At 39.0% G+C, this 26,354-nt stretch overlaps 1 protein-coding gene across 2 annotated transcripts in view; it reads left to right on the forward strand.

Annotated features, from left to right (window-relative positions):
• Window positions 1–26,354, forward strand: part of AP1S3 (adaptor related protein complex 1 subunit sigma 3) — a 91,209-nt gene that overhangs the window by 49,959 nt on the left and 14,896 nt on the right. Inside the window, exons 1-3 of one of the 2 annotated variants that reach the window (XM_043997888.1) lie at window positions 9,926–10,061; window positions 20,482–20,660; window positions 22,487–22,595. In XM_043997888.1, the coding sequence (XP_043853823.1) occupies window positions 10,041–10,061; window positions 20,482–20,660; window positions 22,487–22,595 (309 nt within the window). In that variant the 5' untranslated portion in view covers window positions 9,926–10,040. Of the gene's footprint in view, window positions 1–9,925; window positions 10,062–20,481; window positions 20,661–22,486; window positions 22,596–26,354 lie in introns of those variants that run through there. The other variant, XM_043997889.1, reaches the window with a different exon arrangement.

A 26,354-nucleotide genomic window follows, 5' to 3' on the forward strand; every position in this document is an offset into this window, starting at 1 on the left:
ACTATACATAGATGTTCATTAGTCTTTCAAGGTTTTTCTGGGATCATCCTGTTTGTCATTTCCTGTAGCACAAGTCCATTCCACTACAATCATATAACACAGCTTTTTCCATCATTCCTCAATTGATGGACATTCCCTTGATTCTCAATTCTTAGCCTCCACCAAGAGTTGCTATATTTTTTGTATAGTTTTTCCCCCTTTTCTCTTTTTCATGATTACTATTGTTACCTGTTTCTCTTCCATCCTATTCCCTTCCCCATGATATTTATTCTATTATCCATCATCTTTCATCCTATCACTCTTCAAAAGGGATTTGCTTCTGTCTGTCCCCTTCCCCACTCTGCCCCTCCTTCTTTTGCCCCTCTCTCTTTATCCCCTTCCCCTCCTATTTTCCTGCAGGGTTAGAGAGATTACTCCACCCAATTGAGTATGTACATTAACATTATTCTCTCCTTGATCCAATTCTAATGAGATTGAGGTCTTTGAGCCAATTCTGATGAGTGTTAGGCTCATTTACTGCCCAGATTAAAGAGATTACTCCACCCAGTTGGGTGTGTGTGTGTTAGTCCCTCCTTGAGGTAGCTCTGATGAGTTTAAAGTCTTTGAGCCTTTTCTGATAAGTGTAAAATTCATTTACTACCCTGCTCCTCTCCCATCTCTTCCCCCACTCCATAAGCCTTTTCCTGTTTCTTTCATGTAGGATTTCACTTCTGCCCTTCCCCCTCCCCCAATGAATTCCCTTCTCCCTTCACCCCTCACCTTAACCCTAAAGATGTCATCACCTAGCTAAGTGACACAGTGGACAAAGCATCACCCCTGGACCCAGGAGGATCCCAGCCAAAACCCGGCCCCAGACACAGGACAGTCGCCCACTGTATGACCCCAGGTATGTCCCCCAGCTCCAATTTTTTATGGTACTTTAGGGTCTTGTATTTGAGAGTCAAATTTGCCATTTAGTTCAGGTCTTTTCATTACAAATATCTGAAAGTCTTCCTTTTCATTAAAGTCCATTTTTTTCCGCTGAAAGATAATGCTGAGTTTTGCTGGGTAGGTGATTCTTGGTTGTAATCCCATTTCCTTTGCCCTCTGGAATATCATATTCCATGCCCTCCGGTCCTTTAATGTAGAAGCTGCTAGATCTTGTGCTGTCCTGACTGGGGCTCCACAGTACTTGAATTCTTTTTTTTTTGGCAGCTTGCAATATTTTCTCCTTGACTTGAGAGCTCTAGAATTTGGCTATAATATTCCTAGGAGTTTTCTTTTTGGGATCTCTTTCTGGAGGTGATCGGTGGATTCTTTCAATTTCTATTTTAGCTTCTTCTTCTAGAATTTCAGGGCAATTTTCCCTGAGAATATCTTGGAAGATTGTATCTAAGCTCTTTTCTTGATCATGGTTTTCAGGTAGACCAATAATTTTCGAATTATCTCTCCTGGACCTATTTTCCAGGTCAGCAGTTTTTCCCAGAAGATATTTCACAGTGCCCTCTATTTTTTTATTTATTTGGATTTGCTTTATTGTGTCTTGGTTTCTCATAAAGTCACTGGCTTCCATTTGTTCAATCCTCATTCTTAGGCAATTATTTTCATCAGAGAGCTTTTGTACCTCCTTTTCCATTTGGTCAATTTGACTTTTCAAGCTGTTGACTTTTTTCTCATGTCTTTCTTGCATCACCCTCATTTCTCTTTCCATTTTTTCCTCTACCTCTCTAACTTGATCTTCAAAGTCCTTTTTGAGCACCTCTATGGCCTGAGACCAATTCATATTTTTCTTGGAAACTTTAGATATAGGGGCCCTGATGTTGACATCTTCCTCTGAGGGTGCCCCTTGGTCTTCCTTGTTACTGAAGAAACTTTCTATGGTCCTCACCTTTCTCTGTTTACTCATATTGCCTTTCTTTTACTAGACTTTTAGCTCCTTAAAGTGGGGCACTGTTTCCAGGCTGCAGTATCCCAAGCTTAAGAAGTCCCAGGTGGTATGATTTAAGGAGAATCAGGTTCTTCCCTCACCTGGCCTATTTCCTGGTTCTAGATGACCCCAGACCAACTTGCCAATCAACCAGCTTTGTGTGTTGTGGTTGTTAGCTCTGATAAGCCTGTGCCCCTCCCCCACCTGGGCCACTGCTACTCGAGCCTACCTCCTGGTTCTCAGCAGGGGTGTAAAATCCAAGTTCTGCCTTAGCACCAGCATAGACCCCTGTAGTCTCTCCCCTGCCCAGGGCTCAGCCCACTCACCAGAGTGTGATCTTAGTTCCAGACAATACTGGTGCTTCAGCTGATTCAGAGGCTCTCGGGGCCTTCCTGGGACTGGATCTGTGTCAGGGTGACTGTGGGGTTGGGCTCGATTCCTTTATGAGCACAGCAGCTCCTTCCTTCTGACCTTCCAAGCTGTTCTTGGTTAGAAGATGATTTCAGCACATTCTTTTGTGAGTTTTGCTGCTCTGGGCATTTTCCTATGTAGTTATTTGGATGTTTTTTGCAGTGATCGTGTCATGAGTTCAGGAGCTCACTCTGATATACGTTATATATGTACAATCACATTAAACATATTTCTGCATTAGTCATATTGTTAAAGAAGAATCAGAACAAAAGGGGAAACCCTCAAAAAACAAAAAAACAAAAACAAAAGTAGAACTAGTATGATTCAATCTGCATTCAGAATCCACAGTTCTTCTTTCTGGATGTGAAGAACATTTTCCATCAGGAGTTCTTTAGAATTGTCTTGGACCATTGTATTGCTGAGAAGAGATAAATCTATCATGGTGCTATCTTATTTAAAATTTTTTTTAAAAAAATTATTCATATAACCCATTATCCCCACCCCTTGCCTTTTCCCCATTACCATGCTAATATCAATTGAATGGAAATCTAAATGATATCAAAAAAGCTGCAAATTTCAATGAGGAAGAGCAGTGTTAGGATACTTCAGTTATCCAATTATTCAGTAATTCATTAAGACAGTGGAGTGGTGGATAAGAGTGGACTTGGCAATCCTGCCTCAGAAATGTACCAGCTGTGGGCAGCTAGGTGGCAGGGCAGCTAGGTGGCACAGTGGATAGAGCACAGGCCCTGGATTCAGGAGTACCTGAGTTCAAATTCAGCCTCAGACACTTAACACTTACTAGCTGTGTGACCCTGGGCAAGTCACTTAACCCTAATTGCCTCACCAAAAAACAACAGCAAAAAAACCCCAAAAAACAAACAAAAAAAGAAATGTACCAGCTGTGTTACCATGTAAGCCAGTGACCTTCCTTAAGCCTTTGTTTTCTTATCTGTCAAATGGGACTTCTCTCACCTAGTTTTGAGTCAAATAAGATTAATATGTGTAAAGTATTTTGAAAACTTTAACATGCTGTAAAAGTGGTGAGTTTTCATTATTAGACCGTATGTATGACTGCTTTCTAGAGTCATAACTCAATGGAAACTATTCTCACCAAAGTTACTAAGTGACTTCTATTGCCAAATCTGATGGCTTTTTCTCAGTTCTCATTTTTTTTTTCCACTTTCTCTACTGGGTTTTGATTCTGTTGACCGCTCTTTTCTCCTGGACATTATCTCTTCTCTGTTTTTCTGACATTACCCTCTCCAGGCTCACCTATTTGACCACACTTCTGTCTCTTGCTGTCTATCGTCCACATTCCCTTAACTTTGAATGTTGCTCAAGGTTCTCTTCTATGTTCTTCTCCTACCTCATCATTTCCAAAGGGATCAAGGTTTTCATCTTGTATACATATGATTCTGACCAGCCCCAGGCTCTCCTTGTCCCACGCCCCCACCCCCTTACCTATCCCTACCTCTCAGCTTCAATCCTTCACAAGGATGTACATTTTCATTTTCTGTTACCCATGCCTGGACCTCTTTCCCTTTTCATTTATTGGCTTCCTTCAAGTACCAGCTAAAATCCCAACTTCTAAAAGAATCCCTTTCTAATCTTTGATACTGATGTCTTCCTATTATGGTTATCTTCAGTTTATCCCATATCTATCTTGTCTCCTCCATTATCCTGTGAGGTCCTTGAGAACACAGACTGGTCCTTTCTTTTTCTTTTTTTCTTTCCCTTTTCCCCTCCTCTCCCCTCTCTCCTCTCCCCTCCTCTCCTCTCCTCTCCCCTCCTCTCCCCTCCCCTCCCCTCCTCTCCTCTCCTTTCCTCTCCTCTCCCCTCCCCTCCTCTCCTCTCCCCTCCCCTCCCCTCCCCTCATTCTGTGCATTGTTATCATGCCAGTGTGGCATATTGTGAGTACTTAGTAAATGCTTGTTGACATATCATCATTTGCTATTTCAAACTCTCAGAGATATTTCAGACTTAGCATATACAATCAGAATCACTTGATGCAGTGGTTACTTTTGTTTAGCTTTTTATTATCTTTAGTATTCTATCAGGATGGTTTGCTTGGGGTAGAGGAAGTTAGAATGCCATATTTGGAAACAAGGTGATGTAAAAACAAAAGATAAGAGTTAAAATTTTTAATTAATTAGGTATTATTACTAAGCATCTTAGAAAAACAAACAAACCCCAAAACCCAATTGTCCCTTTCTTCTCCAGATAGTGCATCTCTATCTGGACTGCTATAAGTAGGGAGGCTTGCCTTACCTCTAGGGTTGGGAAAGAGTGGAGAAAATAGTCACTTAAATAATCTAAGGCTGAAGAGATTTCTATTTAAAGATGGGCTAAAAAGACTGGGTTGCTTCATTTTCTTTCTTTAAACATTCTCCTCCTTCTACCCTCCCTTTTACTTTTTCCCCCCTTTTACTTTTGAGGACAACAACCATCCTCCTAGTCCCCTATGCTGACAACCTAGGAGTCACCCTGAATTCCTCACTCTCATCCATTCCCCTTCCCCACCATATCCAAGCTATTGCCATGACCTGCCAATTTCATCTTTGCAACCTCTCTTGGGTACAGCTCCTTCTCTCCTTTGACTCTGCCACCACTTTAGTGTAAGACCTTGTCCCCTTCCGTCTTAATTATGGCAATAGCCTGCTGGTGGGTCTACCTGCCTCGACTGTCCCTACTCTAATCCATCCTCCATTCAACCACTAAAGTGATTTCCTAAAGCATATGTCCAATCATATGACCCTACTACTCACTAAACTCCAGTGGTTTCCTGTTACCTCCAGGAGAAAATACAAAATGCTCTGTTTGACATTCAAAGGCCTTCATAAACTAGCCCCTCCTACTTTTCCAGTCTTCTTTTCTTTTTTTTTTAAATTAAATTAAATTTAAATTTTTTTCCAATTACATGTAAAATTTTTCTCCCCACCCTCCCTTCCCTCCCCCCTCTCAAAGCCAGCAACAATCCAATATAGGTTATACATATTTCCACATTAGTCATGTTGTAAGAAAAGAATCAGAACTCCAGTCTTCTTACACCATACTCTGTGACATGTACTCTTTGATCCTGGCTTCCTGGGTGTTCCAAGAACAAGGCATTCCATCTCTGCTCCAGTAATTCTCTCTGGCTATAGCTTTTGTCTGGAATGATCTCCTTTTTTCTATCTGACTACTGTCCTCCTTGGCTTTCTTTAAGTCCTAAGTAAAAACTCATCCTCTTGAGGAAAGACTCTGAACCCCTCTTAATTCTGGTACCTTACCTCTGTTAATTATTTTCTATTTATTCTGCATATAGCTTGCTTCCTATGGATTTTTTTGCATGTTTTCTTTTTCTTTCTTTCTTTTTGGTGAGGCAATTGGGGTTAAGTGACTTGCCTGGGGTCACACAGCTGGTAAGTGTTAAGTGTCTGAGGCTGGATTTGAACTCAGGTCCTCCTGACTCCAGGGCTGGTGCTCTATCCACTGTGCCATCTAGCTGCCCCCACATGTTTTCTTTCATTAGATTATAAACTCCATCAGGTTAGGCATTGTCTTGCCTCTTTTTGTATTCCTAATACTTAGCACAGTGCCTGGGACATAGTAGGATATTGATTGATGATTGAAATCCAGAACAACATGAAGTCTGTGGGTAGGAGGAACATAGACATTTGGGAAATCCCAAGTCCTAGCTATTAGCAGCATGTCTTTTGTTTTGTTTTGGTTTTTTTTTGTTTGTTTGTTTGTTCTTTACATATAAGTTATTTTATTTTTTCCGTTACATGTAAAGATAGTTCTCAACTTTTGTTTACACAAGCTTTACAATTTCAGATTTTTCTCCCTCCCTCCCCTCCCTCCCCCCTCCCCTAGACAGCAGGTAATCTGATATAGGTTATATCTATATATCTATATACATGTACATATAGATATATCTATACACACATATATATATACACATAATAACATTAATCCTATTTCTGCATTAGTCCTGTTATAAGAGAAAAAATCAGAGCAATGATGAAAAACCTCAAAATAGAAAAAAAAACAACAGCACCAAAAACAAAAGAAATAGTATGGTTCATTCACCATCTATACTCCACAGTTCTTTTTTTTTTTTCTTGGATTTGGAGATCCTCTTCTATCATGAGTTCCCTGGAACTCTTCTGTACCATTATTAGCAGCATGTCTTGAGGTATAAGAGATAAAATTAGGACAGAATATAGAAAAAGAAATCTAACAATACAACAGGTAATTAAGCTTATTCCCTATAAGAGATGGTATAGATTTAAAACCAAAATATTTTCTGAAGCTGTAGATGAGGTTCTTCTCCTTTCAGGCCCTTTGCATCTTTCTCTTTCTCAAGGCACATATGACCTTAAACTCTTGAAGGATGATGAGTTGTGGCAGGTCGTGATTAGCCTGGAAGGCTTCAGTTATAGGCTCAACAATGAACCGTGTGTCTGTTTTTCAAGGACCAACCAGCAACCCAGGGAAACTGATCTACCAGAAGAATATTGGCTACCAAATGTTGACATATGTTTTTTGGCTGAGAGATGATCAGAACAAAAGCATAAAATAACCCCCTCCTGCTTCTACAAAGTGGGTGACATTTAGGAAAACAGCAAAATCTTCCCATAATACAAACTTTGGTGACACTATTAGGGATAGACTCCTGGACTGGGTGTACTATGGTCATTGTTTTGATGGTGGGGAAAATCTTTAGAATTGATTGTACTTAGATGCCAATAGTATAAGGAGCTGTGTGTGACCATTTAACTTTAAGCAAAAAAAAAAAAAAAGATAAATGAACTAATTTATAGTAAATGTCCTTTGTCTTGAATAATCACCCTTAGACTTTGCAAGTTGGAAGGGAACTCAGTCACCAGTCTATCTAATTTCTAATTTAAGCCCCCCCCCCCCCCCCCCAACACACTGGATAGATGACTGTCCAGGCCCTGCTTGGTTTAGTCTGTTACAGTTGGGGGTCAGGTTTAATTGTTAGGTAGGTTTTTTCTCCTGGCATCTAGTGTAAATTTTTCCTTCTTTGCAATTTCTATCAGTTGTGACTGGCTACCATTTCTAATGGAAATGTCACAATTGGTTCATGATTGGAATTGAAGGATGGTGCCACAAGAAGCCTGAGTTCAGTGAACAATGGAAATCAGTGAGACAAAAAATTAATTGCCCAAGGTTACACAGCTGGTTCGTTCTATCTATCTATCTATCTATCTATCTATCTATCTATCTATCTATCTATCTATCTATCTATCTATCATCTATCTGTCTATCTATCTATCTATCTATCATCTGTCTGTCTATCTATCTATCATCTATCTATCTATCTATCTATCTATCTATCTATCTATCTATCTATCTATCTATCTATCATCTGTCTGTCTATCTATCTATCTAACCTATTTAATAGAAGAGTGTACTAAAGAAATAAGAGATCTTTGAAAGCTACATGTTGGCCTCTGTTTGACTGCTAGTGTTGGGAACTACCTTGTGAAGCTACTATACATAGATCTATGGGCATGATATATTAATAACTTAGGGTATGGTATACTCTGAGATCTCGGTATTCTTAGATCCAATTCCTATTTATTGGCACTCTTCCCCCTCTTGAATATTCAGTATATCTTTTGTGTTTTCTTCATTGTGTACATTGTCTATTCCTCCCCAAGTGATCCCTTCCCCTGAGTAGAATGTAAAACTCTTTGAAGGCAGGGGTGGTTCCATTTTGGGGGATCTTTATATTCTTCTCCTAACCGGTAGTTTATACATAGAATTAGTGCTTAATGAATGTTTATTGAATTAATAATAGCTAGCATTTACATAGCACTTTAAGGTTTGCAAAGTGCTTTACAAATATTACCTCAGTTTATCCTAATAACAAACTGTGGGAGGTGGGAGGTAGGTGCTATCATCACCATCCCATCATCATTCTCACTTCCATTTTGTTAAGGGCTCAAATTCTAGCTAGTCTGTCTAAAATTAGAAGCTTTAGCAAGTTAGACTTTTAAGCATTTATTAAGAAGAATAAGAATTTGGTAAAGAGAGGAAAAGGCCTACGTTCATCTATCTATTAAAGGGAGAGCGCATTTCTAGCTCCCTTCTCCTCCAGAGTCCATAGGAAAAGAGCCTCAATAAGAGCACCAGGCTCTACCTTCTTCCTCCCACAAGCAAACGTCACTTCCTAGCGCCAAAGAAAAGACGCATGGTCTTGCCCTCAAACACCTTCACCTCATGGCGGAGCTTTTCTACAGTAAGTCTCCAGCAGGTGGCGTCATTCCAATTATTACAATTTTATAACTGAGGAAATAGGGACTGACAGTTTAAGTGACTTTTCCAGGGTTACACAGCTAGTAGGTGGACTGGATTTGATTCCTCAGTCAATCCATCAATGAAAAACTGATTGAATAATTATTGGACAGCTCAGTGGTACCACAGTGCACAGAGTCCTGGGCCTGGAGTCAGGAAGACTCATCTTCCTGAGTTCAAATCTGGCCTCAGACACTTTCCAGCTGTGTGACCCTGAGCAAGTCACTGAACCGAGTTTGTCTCAGGTTCCTCATTTGTAAAATGAGCTGGAGAAGAAAATGGCAAACCACTCCAGTGTCTCTGCCAAGAAAACCCCAAATGGAGTCTGACATGACTGAACAAAACAAGGGCCTGTTATGTGACAGGCACTGTGCTAAGTGCTGGGATTCACAAAAAGGCAAAAGACAGCCCCTACCCCATAGGAGCTCATAATCCAATGGAGGAGACAGTGAGCAAGCAGATATGTACAACAAGCTATTTGAGAGGAAAATGACCCCTGCTCAATACTTTTCTGGAGTGAAGTGTCAAAGGCTCTTTTATTTTTTTCTCGAGAAAAGGCACCCACCTCAAGCAGTGATTCAGTGTGAGTGAAAAGAGTAGGAGTGCAGAGGCTCTTTTTGTCCTATTCCCCTAACACATGTTAAGACCCTCCCTCCCTTATTCACCATTGGCCGGTTACTAGAGAGTTACAATCTGGTCCCGAAGTCTAGCTAGTCAAAGGGCAAATTTAGAAAACCGATTTACATAATTATTCAATGTCTTCATACCCAATTGATTTAGAGTATTTCTCAATTCATTGGTTTTGCATATCCTCCTTCCAACTAATTCCCCCTCCACAGGGATTGTCTCATGTTACCACGTCCTGACGTTATCTTGGGGAAGTTATACTTTACCCAAGCTCGAGTCTCTCTTTTTACACTATAGATAGGATAAATAGGAAAAAAAAAAAAATTGAAGAGGAAAGGCACTAGAATTAAGATGGGTAGATGTAATTTTGGCTAGAACTTGAAGGAAATCCAATGATAGAAATGAGGATCGAGAGTATTCCAGACATGGGGGACAACCAGAGGAAATGGGCGGGGGGACCGGGAAAGAGAGAGAGAAAGGGAGAGAGTATGCCCCTTAAGAAGCATTTTTTAATGATGGAGAAAATTGTACATAACTGGGGAAAATATAAAGTTTATACAGTTGGAGTTCCTGACACTGATGGAATCACTTTGTTGTTGTTTGAGGAACCAGGAATGACTTGGTCTGCCTATTTCACAGACTTAGAAGGGACATTAGAAGTCATCCAAGCCAACCCCATCATTTGAAAGAAAACTTGAATCTCCAGGAGGTGAAGGCATTTGCCCAAAGTAAAATAATTTGCAAATGAGATGAAGATGAACAAGAAGATATTTTGAAAAACCATCAAATGGAGCATAAATGTCAGGAGGTATTTCTAGTTAAATTGATATCTTATCTGATGGGGCAGGTTTTTTTGGTTCTGTCCCTGCTGATGCTAATTGTTCTCTTACAATTCAAAACCCTCCCCTGTGACATACTCCAGTGGTGCCTTGGGCTGAGAGTCCTGAACCACCTAAGACCAAACTTCTTCCTGATACCAATCACTCCCTAAGAGATTAAACATTAACACCAGATACAGTATTACTGTTGTGATCTCTGAATACCTGTTATTATTTTCCTTTTACTTATACTGACTAACCTGGGTTTAAGCTTTTCCTAGCTTAGTGGTTATTGTCTTGTGGGTGACTCACCTGTGTTCCAGTTAATTAAACTGTAACAGTACTCTTGAGTGACGGCCAAGATTCTTATCATATTTAAAATTTCTAAACCTATAACTGCTAAAAAAAAAAAGTGAGTGTGTGTGTGTCTGTATGTGCGTGCGCGTGTGCATGTGCATGTGAGAAGGGGTTCGGCAAGGTAGTCTTATGTATCAGCCTTTGTTTATTCACTTAGCAAATATTAAGTTATTGAGTAATTGCTGTGTGGAGGCCCTGTACTAAATGTGAATAACATATCCTTTTCTTCTCACAGAACCTAGTCAGTCAATTTAAGTATTTATTAAACACATAGTATGTGAAATGTACCAGGCCTGGAGTCAGGAAGATTCATCTTCTTGAGCTCAAATTTGGCCTTAGACACTAGCTTGTATGACCCTGGACAAGTCACTTCACTCTGTTTTCCTTAGTTTCCTCATTTGCAAAATGAGCTAGAGAAGAAAATGGCAAACCATTCCATTGCCTTTGCCAAGAAAACCCCAAACAGGGTCATGAAGAGTCAGACATGACTGAAATGACTGAATCACCACAAGGACTAAAGGCAGTAACGTGACTTCAGTACAAAATAGGGCCATGGTTATACATGGTTTCCTCATATATAAATTAAAGTAGTGGAGCTCTGTAGTCCTGTTAGCTGCCTAAGTCCTAATGACTCTAGAACAGGGTTTTATATATATATATATATATATATACACACACATATATATACACATACATATATATATATATATATATTTGTGTGTGTGTGAGGCAGTGGGGGTTAAGTGACTTGCCCAGGGTCACGCAGCTAGTAAGTGTCAAGTGTCTAAGGCCGGATTTGAACTCAGATCCTCCTGAATCCAGGGCTGGTGCTTTATCCACTGTGCTACCTAGCTGCCCCCCAGAACAGGGTAATTCTTAAGTTTTTTTGTTTCTTAGACCTCTTTGAAAGCCTGGCGAAGCCTTCTCAGAATAATGCTCATTGTCTACATTCATAAATGACAGAAATGCTAAGTTTTAGTTATAGATTAGTGACAAGAAAGCTGTCTTTCTCCCCATATTCAAGTTCCTGGATTTCCTGAAGTCTGAGAGGGAATCCCAGATAGATAGAACAAAAAAGGTAGGAGAGTGAAGTGGCAAGTTGCTGCAAAGGAAACTAACAAAAAAATGCTGATAGATGAGAACAAGGACCCTACCTCCTAGGAGCTATAGCACTCACATTTCCATGACAAATATGTACTGAGGTTTCTAAGGCCTTATCAAAATAATGTCAAAGATATAAAATAAATTTGCTGCTGTTTAGCTGTTTTTCAATCATGTTTGTGACCCCAGTTGGGGTTTTCTTGGCAGAGGGTGTGGAGTGGCTTGCCATTTCCTTCTCTAATTCATTTTACAGATGAGGAAACTGAGGCAAAGAGGGTGAAGTGGCTTGCCCAGTGTCACACAGCCAGTAAGTGGTATCTGAGGCCAGATTTGAACTGGGGAAGATGAGTCTTTCTGACTCCAGGCTTAGGTGCTCTATCCATTGTGCCACCTAGCTGGTCCTATTAAAAAACCAAAACACAAATAACCAAACAGCACACTTCAAATAAAGGAAAAATATATTTAAATTATCAGTTTCTGTTCACATGATCCTGATAAAAGAGACATCATTTATTCTAAATAAATTTAATCTGATTTACAGTTTTGATAAAGTACTTAACTAATAACCTGAAATCATGTACTTAAGGAATAGTCATGTTGGAGTATATAATGGGAGAAGTATACTTGACTAGAAAATTCTGTTGTGCTATTACCATCGGATGTGAAAGCCCAACATTACACCCAAAAGAAATGGATGGGTAGTTGAGGTCTGGAAGATGGGACTATAGAATCAGATAATCTTCCAGCCCCTTGTTTCCACATTCATATTCTCCCCTCTCCCCCCACCCCCAACTTTAAAAAGTTAAAAGATGAGGCTTTTATTCTGATGTTGAAAATATCTTACTTTTTGTGGTCAAGTCTAAATTTGTGGTTCACAACCACACCAAACAAGACTCAGCCAATTATACTAAATATAGTTTTAATGGGACCAGAATTTAGGACAATGACTCATCAGGAAGGTGGTGAGCAGGTAAACTCCCACCCCCTCAAAAGTGGGAATATTCTCACCTTGTATTGGCTATCAGAACAAAGGCCTTACTTTTAACCTTTATAAATTGACCACTTTCCTCCTGTTCATACCCTCTCCATACACATTCATATTCTTATAAATCAAAAAAGACAGAGAGGTAATGGGATACTCCCAAGTTGGGAATTTTGCAAAGGAAAGGTTAATTTCCAGGAAACAACACTGCTAACATCCAGTACGTTTGGGGAACAGAACAAACAACCTAATGCCCTCTTTGTTAAAAGTTTAAATTCATGCAATGGAAAGATTTCTTTCATAGGAAATATATTCATTTTTATAATCATTGTAACATGACACTATCTATCACTTGCTATTTGTGTTCTCACCTGTCTTTAGTCATATTTGATGCTTCATGGCCCCTTTTGGGGTTTTCTTGGCAAACAAGGTCAAGTGACTTGTCCAGCATCACACAGCTAATAAATGTCTGAGGCTGGATTTGAACTCAGTCTTCCTGCTTCCAGGCCTGTTCTATCCACTCCACCAGCAAGCTGCCCTGTTCTCACCCATATGCCTTTGCTGAAAGTGCTCGGTCCTCTTTCCTTTTACCTCTTTCAGTCCTACCTGTTCTTTAAGGCATAGTTTAACTTCCATCTCCTAAACAAGGAGAGAAAGTAGCTTTTCTGCTATAGATCTGTGTTATGTTGGGAAAGTCACTTAATCTTGTGCCTCATTCTTCATCTGTATAAAGGAGCCATAGAGCTGAGGGAGCTCAGGCTTCTAGGGGGTCTAGATTTCTCCATGAACCCTTTCCTGACCACTCTAGCACAAATCCCTCTCCTCTTTGAACTCAAAAGCACTTGAGCCCTTAAAAGTACCATTCATTTGGTACTTGATAATTATGCCACCTTATATCATCTTACGTATTTTTGTCTGCTTCTTTAACATTTCCCCGTTTGTCTTTTTTCGTCAACTTCAATGTAGAATCTTGAGTGTTTTTGTGTTCTTTTGTCCCTTACTGCGTCAAGCTCGTAGAAAACACATATTATGTACATATTATGCATTTTAATGAATGGTTGATTATTCTTGTGCATATTGTTGTGTGAAGCTGGCAATATGGCTTCTGAGGTATTATTAGTCTTTGTTTTTTATTATTAGTCTTTTAAAGAGTATAGAACATGAATAGTATTGAATATTGCATATATTGTCATTGCTATATGAAAACTCTCTGGTCAGCAGGGTAGGCTTGGCACCTCATATGATCTTGTTCCCCACTGCACATGGGTATTCCATGAAATTGGAGGCAGGTAAATGTCAATAGATTCCCTGTCTTCACTCCTATTCATGAAAGTCATTTTTGGGTCCATCTTCTAAAGGTGAGATCACCATGGTCCAGTGTCAAAATCAGTTAAATTCAGTAAGTTGTTGAATTGGTATCCAACTTTCTGCATTCCGCAGGTTAGCTCAATTTCTATTTTAACATCTTGGGATCCAGATTGGTTATTTTTAAATTATTTTTTATTTTTATTTTTTTCTGTTTTGTTTTTTGCTGGGCAACCGGGGGGGGGGGTGTTAAGTGACTTGCCCAGGGTCACACAGCTAGTAAGTGTCAAGTGTCCGAGGCCGGATTTGAACTCAGGTACTCCTGAATCCAGGGCCGGTGCTTTTATCTACTGCGCCACCTAGCTGCCCCCCAGATTGGTTATTGATCTAGCCTGTGGCTTTCCTGAAAGTTCATTTTTGTCAGTGGTGGCCATAGAGTTGATATTCTAGAAAAAGACTTAATCCTGAGGGCCACAGGATTCGGATCTAATTTGGTCCGGGAACTAATGGAGATGCTCAAGGCCAAAACCATTCTAATATACTGTCCTTGAGGGTACTTAAGATGGCAGATCATCTAAGTTTCATGTGTGCCTTTTCAAGCTGCTAATGATAGGAATGGCTTCCTTTAGAGATGTTTTGGTTCAGCCATACGCCTACATGAATTTGGGCAGCACTAGACTGACCCAGGGAAGATTTTGTCCAATTACTGCACTAGATATTCCCTAGCTGCGATGCAACCCGTAAGGATATTTATTGTCTCTTGTGAGGCAATTTCGTGGAATTTATTTTTATCATCAGTGTGAATTTAAGCTCATTTTAAAAGTGTTAAATCAACTATGACTTTAAATTAGACTTAAGTGAATTCTAGGGGAAAAAAACCCCTCATATTTAATTACTTCGGTAGAGACCTGCAAACTTTGACTTCCTAAGTTTTAATTACTTCGGTAGAGACCTGCAAACTTTGACTTCCTAAGTTTTAATTACTTCGGTAGAGACCTGCAAACTTTGACTTCCTAAGTTTTTGTGCTTCCCTCCATTAATGTTGGTCAAAACACCTTTCTGTCTGTGACTTAAATGGTCTTCTGAGTTACTATGGCCCAAAAGAATAAGTGATCTTTGAAAGTTTGGGTGCCCAAAGATTTGGGAACAAAGTCAATGCCTATCCATTGGAGGAATGTCTAAATGAATCTTGATCCCTGAATGTAATCGAACATTACTGTGCCATGATAATTGACAAGTTATTCCAAGCAGCATGGAAAAACTGAGACTGATAGAGAGAAAATGAAGTAAGCTGCACCAGAAAAACAATACACTCGATGGAAATGTTTATTTGTAATAGTACAGTTCCTGGTACTTAATAGGCCCTATAGAAAAGCTTATTTCTTTCCCACCTTCCTCTAATGGAATGGTTCCCAAAAGGGGAAATTTTGAGCTCTGTAATTGCCAAGGTTGGGCCTGGAGAAGAGTTGAGGAAAATGTACTCCTTTCCTTTCTTGTAAAGGTATAGGGGACTGGAGAACATTTCTCTTACTGTCATTTGAGATTCAGGATTCTGAGGGACAGTACAAGGAAAGATGAAGCATCACAAGATAGAACACAAGGCAGGAGTGAGTTAAGAAAAAGTAAGACAAGCCAGCTTTACTGAAGCTTTACCCAGCAGTTAAAGGTAATTAGGGAGGATGGCACCAGGTGAGGTCAATTGGAAGACCGTTGGAAGGGAGGCAGGAAAGGGAGTAGATTTTTAGTAGTGTTCTTCTCTGTGTCAAGCAGAACCAGGCATGGTGGGTTAGGGGTGGGGAACAGAGCAGGGAGCCAGGACCTGATGTATGAGGTCCAAATTCTGGGACTGGCACTGATCCATGCTGAAGAGAATCCACGGGGAATTGGCAACTGGCTCATTGCTATTCGAAGGCAGGAAGAGGGACTTTGGGCTGTTGTTGCAGGCCGTCAGGAGGATAACTCCCTGGATTTGAGAACTCCACAGAGCGTTCTTCCTTCAGCAAGATGGGGAGACTACTGAGGTATTGAACAGTTTTGAATATTGCATATATTGTTACTGCTATGTGAAAACTGCCTGGTCAGAATGACAGGTTTGGCAGCTCATGTGATCTTGTCTCCCACTCCACATGGGAATGCCTTTTTATGTCTTGATATTCAAAGCCTGTCTCTCTCATTTGGGAGGCCTTGCAAAGGCTTGATTAAAAACAACTTTTGAGACATTTATGTTCCAGAACAGGTTGAACAAGCTGGCCTCTGTGATCTTGTAATTCAGTGATTCTTAGGGGAGGCTGATATTTTGATTCGGTTTTGGAAATGTATTATTCAAATACACTCATTTGAGTCATAAAAGAGAGTACCTGGACTTAGGATATTTCTTCTTTTTATATATGGTTATTCAGTTGTTTTTATTCTGTCTATTTAAGATTTCTCTTCCCAAGTTGTGAAGTAGTCCAAACATTCTGGAAAACAATTTGGAAATAGGCCTATAACTGTAATAGGGCCATAAAATTGTTCATATTCTTTGACCCAGCAACACCACCACTAGGTTTGCATGCCAAGGAGATGAAAGAAAAGGGAAAAGGACCTACATGTACAAAAATATTTAGAGCAGCTCTTTTTGTGGTGGCAAAGAATTGGAAATTGAGGGGATGCCCACCAATTGGGGAATGGCTGAATAAGTTTATGATGGAATACAGTTGTGCTATAAGAAGTGACTAGCATAATAGTTTCAGAAAAACCTTGGAAGACTTATGAACTGATGCAAAGTGAAGTGAGTAGAACTAGGAAAATATTATACACAATAACAGTGATGTTATTATATTATAACAGTGAAGATAATTAGCTGTGAAAGACTACTTTGAAGACAATGATCGAAGACAATTCTAAAGGACCCATGATGAAAAATGCTATCTACCTCGAGAGAGAACTGATCAACTCTGAGTGCACATTGAAGCATACTTTTTTGGGGGTGGGGGTGAAGCAATTGGGGTTTAGTGACTTGCCCAGGGTCACACAGCTAGTTAGTGTCAAGTTTCTGAGGCTGTATTTGAATTCAGGTACTCCCGATTGCAGGGCTGGTGCTTTATCCACTGTGCCACCTAGCTACCCTGTGCCACCTAGCTACCCTGTGCCTGTGCTTTTTGAATGCATTTTGGTTAGGATAAACATTTCTGTTAATATGCCTTGTCATGCCATTTATAAGAATTAGTTAAAAATGGTTTGCTTCTTATCACACAATATAAAAAAAACACAGAAGATTTGCAGAGCTGTTATAATGTTGAACCATGAGGTGAGGTTGCAAGAACTGGAATGATTTCATCTGGAAGAGAAAATTGAGGGCAAATGTATTCATGTCACTCTCTTCAGGTATTTGAAGGGCTATGAGTGAAAAATTATTTTCCGTATTTCCTAGGGACAACACCCAGGGAAATTGGCTTAAACTGTATCATGAGAGATTTAGGTGAGCAATGAGGAAGATTTCCAACCAATAAAACATGGGATTGGCTACTAATTGAAGCTGTAGAATCTTGTTTTTATGGTACAAGCCTGATCAGCCTTTAAAAGAGTAAAAAATTGTCAAGTTCTAAATAGTTGTCATTAATTCCTTTCTTCTTCTTCTGCATATCATAAATGTGATCAATAGAATGGAAAGAAGATCATTAAATCCTAGAGCTTGGTTTTAGGATCTTGGACTTTTTTTTGGGGGGGTGGCAATGAGAGTTAAGTAACTTGTCCAAGGTCACACAGCTAGAGGGTCTTGGACTTTTGAGCAAAAAGTTCTTATAGATTATTTAGTCCAACTCCCTCATTTTATGAATAAAGCATCCAGAGCCTAGGGGTGAAATGATTTGTCCAAAATCAAGCACATGTTCAATAGAAAAGCAGGACAGGTATTTTATTTCCCTTTGTTTCCAGGGCAGTGATATCTTTATTTCCAATTGTTTACAAAATGGATGTCTTACCTACCTTTTCCTCTGTGCTCTTTTTTTTTTTTTTTTTGGTGGTGAGGCAATTGGGGTTAAGTGACTTGCCCAGGGTCACACAGCTAGTAAGTTTCAAGTGTCTGAGGCCGAATTTGAACTCAGGTCCTCCTGAATCCAGGGCTGGTGCTCTATCCGCTGTGCCACCTAGCTGCCCCTCCTCTGTGCTCTTTTAAGAACTGGGGTTCTTTGTAACCTGGGTTTTTTGAACTTTAAAAAGAAATAGTTTGTTAACTATTGTTTCTGTATGATTGGTTTTCTTTAAAATCCTATTTTATGTTTTTTAAAATATTATTCTAAGGAGGGGTCCCATTGGTTTCACCTGGCAGCCAAAGGGGTCCCAGACACCTCTAAAACTAGAGAATGAATGAATATGACTTTACATCTTCAATGTCTTGCTACTACGATACATTTCTGCCAGACCTTAAAACGAATGTGATGGTAGAAATGTTTCCTGTAGAATGATAATACCTTTCCCCAATTATATCCCACTCTGAGCTTCTCTAAAGTTTTGTTTTCTCTAATAATAAACTTTTTCATTTTACAGGTGATGACAGCAAAATATTTCAGAGTAAATTAGACTTCAGTTAATTAAAAATTGTAGTCACGATATGAATGAAATTTAAGAGCTTGTTGCCAGAATTTAATCTTGTTATGAATAAATTCTGTGTGATTCCTTTGAGCAAATAATCATGTGGAAAAAATGCCTATATTTGTAGTCATTTCTCTCAATACCCCCCTTTAAGTCCTTTGAACAATATACAGATTTTTATTGACTTTACTAATCTGAAAGAAGGCCACACCCCTAAAATGAAATCTTATGATCATAGATTTAGAGCTGGCAGGATCTCAAAGGTCATTAAGTCCAACTTGCTCATTTTATAGGTGAAGAGACTAGTATCTGAGGCAGGATTTGAACCTATGTGAAGTTTAGTGCTCCATTCATTATACTATGTTGATGGTGGAGGGAGGTAATGTACAATAAAAAAATTACATTTTTGTTTTTCAGTCATTTCAGTTGTGTCAGACACTTTGTGATCCCATTTGGGGTTTTCTTGGCAAAGATATTAGAGTGGTTTGCCATTTCCTTCTCCAGCTCATTTTACAGATGAGGAAACTGAAGCAAACAGGGTTAAGTGACTTGCCCAGGGTCACACAGTTAGTGTCAGAGGCTGGATTGGAACTCATGAAGATGGGTCTTCCTGACTCCAGGCCTGGCACTCTACTCACTGAGCTACCTTGATGCCCTGTGAACTTGGATAGGAAAAAAATTACATCTTTAGTTTCACTAATTGAAATTTAGTTCTTTCCATTATGAATGTAGACAATGAATATTATTCTAAGAAGGCTTCTTTACTAGATTGCTAAAAAGATCACAACAGAAAAAAGGATAAGAACCCATTTTCTTTCTTTTCTTTTCTTTTTTTTTAAGTGAGGCAATTGGGGTTAAGTGAATTGCTCAGGGTCACACAGCTAGTAAGTGTTAAGTGTCTGAGGCCGGATTTGAACTCAGATACTCCTGACTCCAGGGCCGGTGTTCTATCCACTGCACCACCTAGCTGCCCCCATTTTCTTTCTTTATTGTATGTGAGGCCATTGGGGTTAAGTGACTTGCCTAGGGTCACACAGCTAGTAAGTGTGTAAAGTGTCTGTGGTCGGATTTGAACTCAGGTCCTCCTGAATCCAGGGCTGGTGCTCTATCCACTGCACCACCTAGCTGCTCCAGAACCCATTTTCAAAGGCTAATCTATAGGCTTTTAAAAATCCCTTAGGAATGAGAAGAGAGAAGGACACATTTAAAAAGCCTCTTTTAAAAATAAACTGGGGCAGCTAGGTGACACAGTGGATAAAGTACTGGCCTCTTGGAGTTAGATGGACCTGAGTTCAAATCCAGCCTCAGACACTTGACGCTTACTAGCTGTGTGACTCTGGGCAAGTCACTTAACTCCAACTGCCTTAAAACAAAACAAAACAGAACAAAACCCATGATATTTTAAAAACTTACTTCAAAAAATATTTTATTTTCTATTATTTCCATTTCTACTTCTGTTATTTTAAAAAACAAATAAGAATATGATAACATAACTGACCTTGATGCTTACAATCCAAATAAAGAATGGGATATTAACTTCAACTAATACATGGGGCTTTTTTCCCCCCATCTCTCTTCTTTTTATGTTTAATTTCTCCTCTATCTTTTCTCCCCTTTTCTTTTTTTTTCTACATTTCTCTTCCAATCCTACCTTCTTGTCCCTCTCAAGATATGAAACTGAAGCATACTTTTTCTTATAGAATTATATTTTGTAGTCTTAATTTAAAAAAGGAAAAAAAGATGTTGAACTTCTGTATTTATCTCTTGAAAACATACCAAAAGGGAAGTGCTTTTTAATTTGTATATTTGTCTTAATTAATTTGTTACCCCTCATAAGTGAGTAAACAAGTAAACATTGGCTACCCAGCTCATGGATAAATACCTTGGGTTTTTGTTTTTGCAAATAAAATATTGTGTTTTGTGAAGCAAGACAATACTGAATTGACATACAAGGTTATGTACATAATGGCACATTTTTTTTTTCCTCTGTCTTTTGATGACTGGAAGACTTTCATGCAAATTCTATTTTCTCTAGATTGGTTGCTGTTGAGAATTTGGTATTACCCCTGTGCTTTTTTTTTTTTTTTCCCTAGATCCATTTCATATTGCTGTTCAGTCGACAAGGGAAATTAAGACTGCAGAAGTGGTATAACACACTGCCTGATAAAGAGAGAAAAAAGATCATCCGAGAAGTCGTACAGATGATTCTGTCTCGTGGTCAAAGAATGAGCAGTTTTCTTGACTGGAAGGATCTAAAAATTGTTTATAAAAGGTATGAGTGGGGGCAGCTAGGTGGCTCAATGGATAAAGCACTGGCCCTGGATTCAGGAGGACCTGAGTTCAAATCTGTCCTCAGACACTTGACACTTACTAGCTTGTGACCTTGGGCAAGTCACTTAACCCTCATTGCCCCACAAAAAAAAAAAAAAAGAATAAAAGGTGTGAGTAATTTAATGAGAACTTTTGGGTTTTGGTCAAGATTTTCATGATTTGTCCTAAACTTGAAAATTACTCAGTTTTCCAAACCAGTCCTACTTTTTGTCCCAGACACTGCAAAACAGAAATCAAATAGTCAAGCCATGAATAGAGTTAGAGAATGCTAAAGATCATTAAGTTTGTTCTCTCTATTTTACAGGTGAGGAAAATGAGGAACAGAGAGCTTAACTTTCTCCGGGTAACACTGCAGTGGTAGAATTAAAGATTCCTATCTGTGGCTCCTCTCTCCCAATTCAATGCTGTTTCCCTTAAACCAATATAGACCTTTCTTCTACTATAAGAAGGAAAGATGGCCAAACTGTTTGCAAATAACCTTGAAAAAGTCTAAAATGGAGAGGTTAGGATATCTGAGATGGTTGTGGGGACATAGAGTGGGTGATAAGAATTCTCAGCAGGAAAACAAATATTTAATGATTTAGATATCGGGTAAGGCTTATAAGCTGAAAGACCTGCACCTGAAAGAATTCCAAAATCTCAGGGTAATAAAGGAATTTAGAGGCCCTGTAGTTCAGCCAACACCTGAACAAAAATTGACACTAGAACATACTCAAAAAGGGGTCATCCAGCTTTGTTTGAAGGACTGGATGGTAACCCATTATCTACCAAGGCATTCCATTCCACTTTGGGGACAGCACTAATTGTTAGGAAGACTTTCTTTACGTTGAACAAAAATGTGCCCCATTGCAACTTTTTGCCCATTTAAAAACAAAACAAAACACTGTCAAGCAGAATTTGACTTCACTCTTCCAAAGCTGCCCTATTAAGGTCAGGTTTATCGTCCATTGGTTCTTCTTCAGAGACTCCTTCTTTGGGAAGAATAATAAAAGAACAAATCACATTCCCTTTTCTGCTTCTCTACTCTGTTACCCAGTTAAAAAGGAGCATAGTACATATCTTGTAGTTCCCAAAGAAGATAAAAAGTCACTCCCATTAGCTCTAATAGATTCTTACATTCTGTGAGCCAAGCCAGTAGAACAACTTTAGGAACCTTAAAACTAAGTTGGAGTGCTTTATTTTTACAGATAAGACACCTGTGGCTTGGGAAGGTTAAGCTCTGGTTATGAACTGCAAGAACCACAAGATGAACTCGAGTGTGTTGCAGATTTAGGTTCTTGGAGCAGAAAACTTTGCCCAAAGGAATGCTTTCCAGTGGCACTTGCTCCATCTCGCTGGCCTGCCTGAAACTTCTTTCATGATGGATACAGTTGTGTAAAATGGAAACACATTCATTACCAGTGGAAACAGTGCTCAGTCTGAGGGATAACATTTCAACACCATCATAGAATGTTCCGCATTTTAGAGATGGGGAAGGGAGGCCAAGAGGGGTCAAGTGACTTGCCCAGGGTCATACAACCATTAAGCGGTCCAGCTAGGATTTGAACTAAAGTATTATATCCCCTATGACACCTAGCTACCCAATTCAGATTTTGCTCTGTCTGGATAATGGAAAGGCAGTTGGTGAATAAACATTTCTTTGATGATAAGTAAAAGTTCCTTGGAAAGGAAGTAAAATATAACCTTCCAAATTTTATTGGGAGCAAATATCTCCAAGGTGTTCAATATTTCAATGGATTCTAATTTCCTTATTCTCTCTATTTCTAGATATGCTAGCTTATATTTTTGCTGTGCAGTAGAAAATCAGGACAATGAACTGTTGACGCTAGAGATTGTTCATCGTTATGTGGAGTTACTAGACAAGTATTTTGGAAACGTAAGTTTCATTTTGGTATAAGCATGAAAATGAACAGAATCATTCAAGCAGCATTCACTACCCTCTTCTATATTTTTGTCATTATTTCTTCATCTTTGAGTCTGTACATGAAAATGTCAAATAAGTCCAGAAGTCATACATTCTAGCTTTATGTTTAAGCTGATCACTTGAGACTTCACTGCCCTCATGATATTCACAATTTGTTGTCCAGTCATGTCTTTGTGAACCCATTTAGGGTTTTCCTGGTAATAATACTAGAGTGGTTTGCTGTTTCCTTCTCTAGCTCATTTTACACATGAGGAAACTGAAGCAAACAAGGGTAACTGACTTGCCCAGGGTCACACAGCTAGTCAGTGTCAGAGGCCAGATTTGAACTCAGAAAGATGAGTCTTCCTGACTCCAGGCCTGGTGTTCTGTGCACTACGGCACCACCTAGCTGCCCCTCCATATATAGCATAAGTATTTTAGAACTTCATATTTCCCCCTAAATCCATTCCTCCTCCTAAATTCACTATTGCTATCGAGGGTACTACCATCCTTCCAGTTACTCACATTTACAGCCTCAGTGTTTTTCTCAAGCCCTCATTCTTACTGCCAATATTCAGTCAATTGCCATTATTATAATAACAACAGCTAACATTTATATAGCACTTACTATGTGCCAGGAACTTGACAATTATTATCCCATTTGATCCTTAAAACAATCCTGGAAAGTAGGTGCTGTTATTATTTGATTGATAGTAACCATAGCACAAGCCTCAGGTTAGTGCTAGAAAGTGGTCATAGAATCTCTGTATATCTGTTTGCCAAAAGAGAGTGCTTATACAAATAAAGATTAGCTCCTTAATGCCAATCACAAAGCAAAAGAAAATATTTATTACTAGAAATACTTGAAAGGAAAACACCATCATTTGTCTTTTCCTGTTTCTTAGCCTACCATTTTAAGCTGCTATTATCTGTGCCTGGCATATAATAGGAGCTTAGCAAATGTTGATTGACTTAACTATTGCCCTTGTTAGTGATAGGATAAGATTGCTTCCCATAGTAGATTTTCTTATACTTTTTTTTTTTTTTTGCGGGGCAATGAGGGTTAAGTGACTTGCCCAGGGTCACACAGCTAGTAAGTGTCAAGTGTCTGAGGCCAGATTTGAACTCAGGTCCTCTTGAATCCAGGGCTGGTACTTTATCCACTGCGCTACCTAGCTGCCCTCTTTCTTATACTTTTGTAACTCGCAGGTGATGCATTGTCTCATACTTTATGCTTGAACATTTTAGCATCATGATACCCAAAGACCTGCTCAAAAATAATGCTACATGAAGAAAGGTTAACAATAAAATACTATGGCTTATTCAGATTCATGAATTATGGAAAATTATTTCCCCATCTGATAGAAAGTGAACTTGGTATTACTTCCCTACTCTTTTTTTGTGACTTTTGGAGGGTTGGGGAGTAATGTAGGATAGACTTTCATTTATATAATTATGCTGATTGGCCTTTGTAGCTCTAGTTAAAAGTTTTATAGGGGTTGGGGTAAGCTTGTAGTACTTGTACTACAAATAAGTTCTAGCTTCTCTTGGAAATAGTAGGTTTCATATCTGTTAAAGACATCCCTCCCTTCCCCCATTTCCTTTGTGCTCAAAGATTTGGACTATCTCTCATCCCTCCCCAAATGTCACTAAAAGAGTGGTTCCGGATGTCCTGCTTTTGTTATCTATCCTCATAATACTGATATGGTACCACAGTATAAACCACATCTGACTGAAAGATGAAGACATTATAAGATTTGATTGTGCTTACTCTTAGTTGACTATAAATAACAATGGCTCACATTTATATAATTCTTTTTTTTTAATATATTTGTAACTATTAATTAATTATTTTTACACATTGTTTTTTTAAAACTTTGTTTTCCAAATTTTCTTCCTCCCTCCCTCCTCAACTCTCCCTAAGAATTCAAGCAATTCAATATAAGTCATACATGTGCAGTCATGCAAAACATCTTCACATTAGTCAGGTTCTGAAAGAAAATAGACAAAATAACTTTAGAAAGAGGAACTAACAAATAAAATTATACTTCAGTCTGTATTCAGATAACATCAGTTCTTTTTCTGTTGATGGTTTGCATTTTTCATACGTCCTTCTGATAGCATTCTAGTCATCATTTCTATCAGTTACTATTGCTAACTGTATTACCCTCCATCCTATTCCCTTCCCTTGATATTTACTCTATTTTCTATCTTCTTTCATTCTATCTGTCCTCGAAAGTGTTTTGCTTTTTACTGCCCCCTACCCCAATCTGCCCTCCTTTCTTTCTCCTTTCCCCCCCTTATCCCCTTCCCTTTCTACTTTCCCTCAGGGTAAAATATATTATTATACCCACTTGAGTGTGTATGTTATTCCCTTTTTGAGCCGATTCTGTTGAGAGTAAGACTCACTCAGGGGCAGCTAGGTGGCTCAGTGGATAAAGCACTGGCCCTGGATTCAGGAGGACCTGCGTTCAAATCTGGCTTCAGACTCTTGACTCTTACTAGCTGTTTGACCCTGGACAAGTCACTTAACCCTCATTGCCCAACAACAACAACAACAACCAAAAAAAAAAAGAAAGAGTAAGACTCACTCACTCCCCTGCTCCTTTCCCATCTTCCCATCTACTCCATAAGCTTTTTTTTTTTTTTTTTGGTAAAAATTTTTCTCTTTGCAAACCTTTTTTTTTTTTAATAGTGAGGGTTAAGTGACTTGCTCAGGGTCACACAGCTATTAAGTGTCAAGTGTCTGAGGCTGGATTTGAACTCAGGTCTTCCTAAATCCAAGTCTAGTGCTTTTATCCACTGCGCCACCTAGTTTCCCCATCCATAAGCCTTTTCTAGTTTGTTTTATGTGAGCCACTTTACCACCTTCCACCTCTCCCTTTCCCTCTCTTCCAGTGCATTCCTCTTACCCCTTAACTTTATTTTAAATATGTCATCATGGGTCAGCTAGGTGACACAGTGTACAAAGCACGAGTCCTGGACCCAGGAGGCCCTGAGCCCAACTCTGGCCCCAGACATAAGCCACCCCACCCTGCCTGCCCCACAAAAAACAACGATAAAGAAAAAATAAATGCTTTACAGATATCATCCCTTCATATTCAATTCACACTTGTGCCCTCTAAGTATATTCCTTTTAGCTGCCCTAATATTTAGAAAATTCTTATGAGTTAGAAGTATTATCTTCCCATGTAGGAATGTAAATAGTTTAGCCTTTTAATATCCCTCATGGTTTCTTTTTTCTTGTTTTCCTTTTTATGTTTCTCTAGGGTCTTATATTTGAAAGACAAATTTTCTATTCAGTTCAGGTCTTTTTATCACGAATGCCTGAAAGTCCTCTTTTTCATTGAAGTCCCATTTTTTCCCCCTGAAAGATTATAATCAGTTTTGTTAAGTAGGTGATTTTTGGTTGTAATCCCAGTTACTTTGCCCTCTAGAATATCATGTTCTATGCCCTCCACTCCTTTAATGTAGAAGCTGCTAGATCTTGTGTTATCCTGACTGTAGCTCCACAGTATTTGAATTCCTTTTTTCTAACTGCTTACAATATTTTTTCCTTGACCTGGGATCTCTGGAATTTGGCTATAATATCCCTGGAAGTTTTCCTTTTGGGACCCCTTTCTGGAGGTGATCAGTGGATTCTTCCAATTTCTATTTTATTTTCTGTTTCTAGATTATCAGGGTAATTTTCCCTGACAGTTTCTTGGAAGATGATATCTAAGTTCTTATTTT

This window comes from Dromiciops gliroides, chromosome 3, assembly GCF_019393635.1.
Source record: "Dromiciops gliroides isolate mDroGli1 chromosome 3, mDroGli1.pri, whole genome shotgun sequence".
Classification (NCBI taxonomy): Eukaryota; Metazoa; Chordata; class Mammalia; order Microbiotheria; family Microbiotheriidae; genus Dromiciops; species Dromiciops gliroides.